Source organism: Rhagoletis zephyria, unplaced genomic scaffold (genome assembly GCF_001687245.7).
Source record: "Rhagoletis zephyria isolate East Lansing unplaced genomic scaffold, Rhagoletis_zephyria_1.1 Rzeph_scaffold_36150, whole genome shotgun sequence".
Taxonomy (NCBI): Eukaryota; Metazoa; Arthropoda; class Insecta; order Diptera; family Tephritidae; genus Rhagoletis; species Rhagoletis zephyria.
In genome coordinates this window covers 1-3319 of record NW_016193205.1, presented here as the reverse complement: position 1 = coordinate 3319, position 3319 = coordinate 1, and the positions used below count along the sequence as shown (strand labels likewise).

The 3319-nt window shown below is 61.0% G+C and overlaps 1 protein-coding gene across 1 annotated transcript; it reads right to left on the bottom strand.

The window, feature by feature from the left end:
- Positions 1-55: 55 nt before the first annotated feature.
- LOC108354462 (elongation factor-like GTPase 1) lies at positions 56-3314 on the bottom strand (the record flags this gene model as incomplete). The annotated part of the gene is made up of 4 exons (XM_017605646.1): positions 56-1509; positions 1613-2567; positions 2703-3053; positions 3212-3314. Coding segments are annotated over 4 exons (2863 nt in total), but the record flags the coding sequence as incomplete, so codon positions are not given.
- Positions 3315-3319: the final 5 nt, after the last annotated feature.

The following is a 3319-nucleotide window of genomic DNA, read 5'->3' as shown; positions in this document are numbered from 1 at the left end:
AGCGGGCCAAAGGGGTCAAAGGTTGAGGTCGAGGTGCTGGTCGCTCCATTATCACCTTCACCATCACCTCCCACAAACTTCCACTGCTCCACCTCAAAAGCGACGCCCATCATCGGCTCATCGCAGAGCGGACCTGCCTGCGTGCACAGTTGAAAGCCGTTGATGAAGCTGTTCTCAAACTGGTACCGCTGATCCACTGAAAAGCCGCTTTTTCCCTTCTGTTCCAGAAGTTCCCTTTCAGCACCATTTTTAGAGAGAAAGCACGGCTGGTGCTGAAAGTCCTCCAGGCGGTTGATCAGCAGATTGGCACCGCAAAACTTCGGCCCAATGGACCAGATGCGCTGGACGGTGTCTTCGGGCCAGGCATCACTACCCCCACCACCTTCTTCCCCCGCCTCTTTAAAGCTGGCCTCCAACTTGGTCCTCAGCTGCTGCATGGCCGCCTGCGCCTCGGCGCTAAAGTAGTCGTTTTGCTGCTCCTTTTCGAGGTTTAGTTGGTGGGTGTTGGTGGGTGTATTCTGCAGCACCTTCCTCCGCTGAAACTGCATCATCTCCAGCAGCAGCTTCTGACTCAATTCGAGCACTGAGATGACCGCCTCGGGAAGGGGGCGGGCGCGAATCTGAAACGCTACCTTCTTGTTAGGCGTCAGCAGTTCAATTAGGCCCGGTGATGCATTAGCAGCAGCAGCTGTGGTTGAAGTAGTTGAAGAGGAGGTAGCAGCAGTTGTTGATGCAGACTTCTCGTCTCCACCACCCAAAACCGAAGTGGCAAACTTCTGATTAACACTGGTGAGGACAATCTTCTGCTCCGCCAGGCTCTCCTTGAGCATGTCCACCTTGGGCGGGCTGATGATCGTCTCGCGGAAGGGCACAATCGGCTCGGAGACGATAAACTCCACCTCCTCCTCCTCCTGCTCCCCGTCACCCTCCTTATCACCATTTTTCCGAAGAAAGTGCACCAGGTCGACGATGCACCGCTCCAGGTGCACCTCCCCGGTGGCCACGATGACGTGCTCCCCCGTCTCCTGAATCTTCACGTCGACGCAGGCGTCCGCCTGGTTGAGCATCTTCAGCGCCCTCGTCAGCGCCGCCATATCCGCCGGGTTCTTCGGCTCCACCGCCACCCGCAGGATGGGAATGCCGCCCGTAGTGGAAAAGGGGTGCCCGGCGTCACCCTCGGCCAGCGGCACAGCGTACGGCGTCGAGGAGAGCGTCGCCGACTTGATGACCGCCCCCTCCAGGCCGCCAATGCCGCAGATGTGCCCGGCGGCGACCTCCTCCACCGCCTCCAGGTCGCGGCCCATCAGCAGGTACAGCGCGCCGACGCGGGCCCGGGTGGCGTGCTGGTCGGCGGGCAGGTCCGCTAGGGAGGCGGTTGTGGTCGCCAGGGTCTCCAAGGCGGCGGGCGTCAGTCGGCTGGGGTCGTGCTTCGGCCCCAGCACGTACACCAGGTCGCCGGTGCGCAGTGTGCCGNAGGTACAGCGCGCCGACGCGGGCCCGGGTGGCGTGCTGGTCGGCGGGCAGGTCCGCTAGGGAGGCGGTTGTGGTCGCCAGGGTCTCCAAGGCGGCGGGCGTCAGTCGGCTGGGGTCGTGCTTCGGCCCCAGCACGTACACCAGGTCGCCGGTGCGCAGTGTGCCGCTGAAGACGCGCGCAAAGCCGATGAAGACGGTGTTGGAGCTGGTGTTGGCTGTGTCATCCTCTTCCTCTTTTTCAGCTTTTGTTGTGCTGCTTTGCTCCTCAGGACTACCTTGCTGAAGTTGCTGCAACCTCTTCTCCTTCTCCTCCTTCAGCTTCTCCCTCCGGCGGGCAATCTCCTCGGCGGTGAGCGGCCGCTGGCGATACTGCGGCAGCTGCCGCCGCTCAAAGGCAAACATCTTCGAGACGACGACGATAAGCGGCGGAACTGCTGCTGATGATGATGTTTCTGATGATGATGGCGGCGGCGAAGGCTGACAGGCAAGCAACGCCCCCTTCAGCGCCTGTGTCTCCGGCGGCAATGAACTAAAGGGTCGAACGCTTCCACCGCTCGAGCAGAGCAACATTCGCTCTACACGCTCGACGGGCAGCTCCGCCGGACACGGGACGACGGCGGTGACCGCCCGGAGGAGGGCCGCCGAAAGGGGCGTCCACTGAGAGAAGAGGGCGGTGAGGGCGGTCCGTGGGTCGGCGTGGTTCAGGTCCCTTCCGGTCAGCTTCACGCCCAGCTGCTCGGCAATCTTCGCCATCTCGGCGGCCTTTTCCGCTTTGGCTGCTGAACTTGGGGCGGTAAAGCTGGCGTAGATGCGCGCCAGGTTCTCCAGGACGAGCGTCACAAAGAGCGGCTTCTTCGCCTTTGCCTGCGCCCCCTTCATGATGCGCTTCTCCTTGGCGTTCAGGTAGTAGTCGCCCCAGAGGGTCTTCTTCAGCACCGCCTCGCTAAGGCCCAGTTTGGAGCGGGAGAGGACGGCCGCGAAATCGGCCACAGTGAAGCCCCAGCCGTCGATGGCGCTGGCGAAGAGGACGTTGCCGTTTTCCGGAGAGAAGTAGACGGAGGAGTCGTCGGCGTCGTCCAGGCCGGAGGACCAGTCGTAGAAGATCTGCTGCTGCTGCTGGTGCTGCTTTGTTCGGCCTTGTTCGCTGGTGTTGTTGTTGCTGGTGGCGGCTGAAGATGGCTCGGTCGAAGATGGTTTAGACGTTTTAGCAGTCTCTTCGGTGGCGGCTGTTGTTGTTGATGTGGCGCCCGACTTGGCGAGCACCTCGGCGGCAAAGAGCTCGCCGACGAAGGCGTTCACCTGCTCCAGCGTTTGCACCAGGTGTGTGTAGATGTCCAGCGGAGGTAGCTGGCGCTCGAGGAAAAGGCGGTCGATCTTGTTCAGCACCAGAATGGGGCGAACACGAGCAAGCCAGGCCTGCTGCAGGGCGGCCCGCGTCTGCGAGCAGGCGCCCTCGATGACATCGACGAGGATGAGGCAGCCGTCGCAGAGGCGCAGCGCGGTGGACACCTCGCCGAAGAAGTCGACGTGGCCGGGACTGTCGATTACATTGATCAGGTAGGACTTGGTGCTGCCTGGCTCTGTTTCTACTTTGGTGNTCGATTACGTTCACCAGGTAGGATTTGGTGGTTGGCTTGCTGCCTGGCTTTGTTTCTGTTTCTACTTTGGCGCTGTCCTCTTCTGAAAATGAGAGCATTGTAATCGAAGTTTTCGATAACGAAAGATCAGAAGGACTTACGTTTGTAGACGAGCGAAATGGAGGAGCACTTCATGGTGATGCCGCGCTCCTGTTCATCCAGTCGCGAGTCCATGTAGCGCAGCTTGCCGGCCATTCGCTGCGAGATGA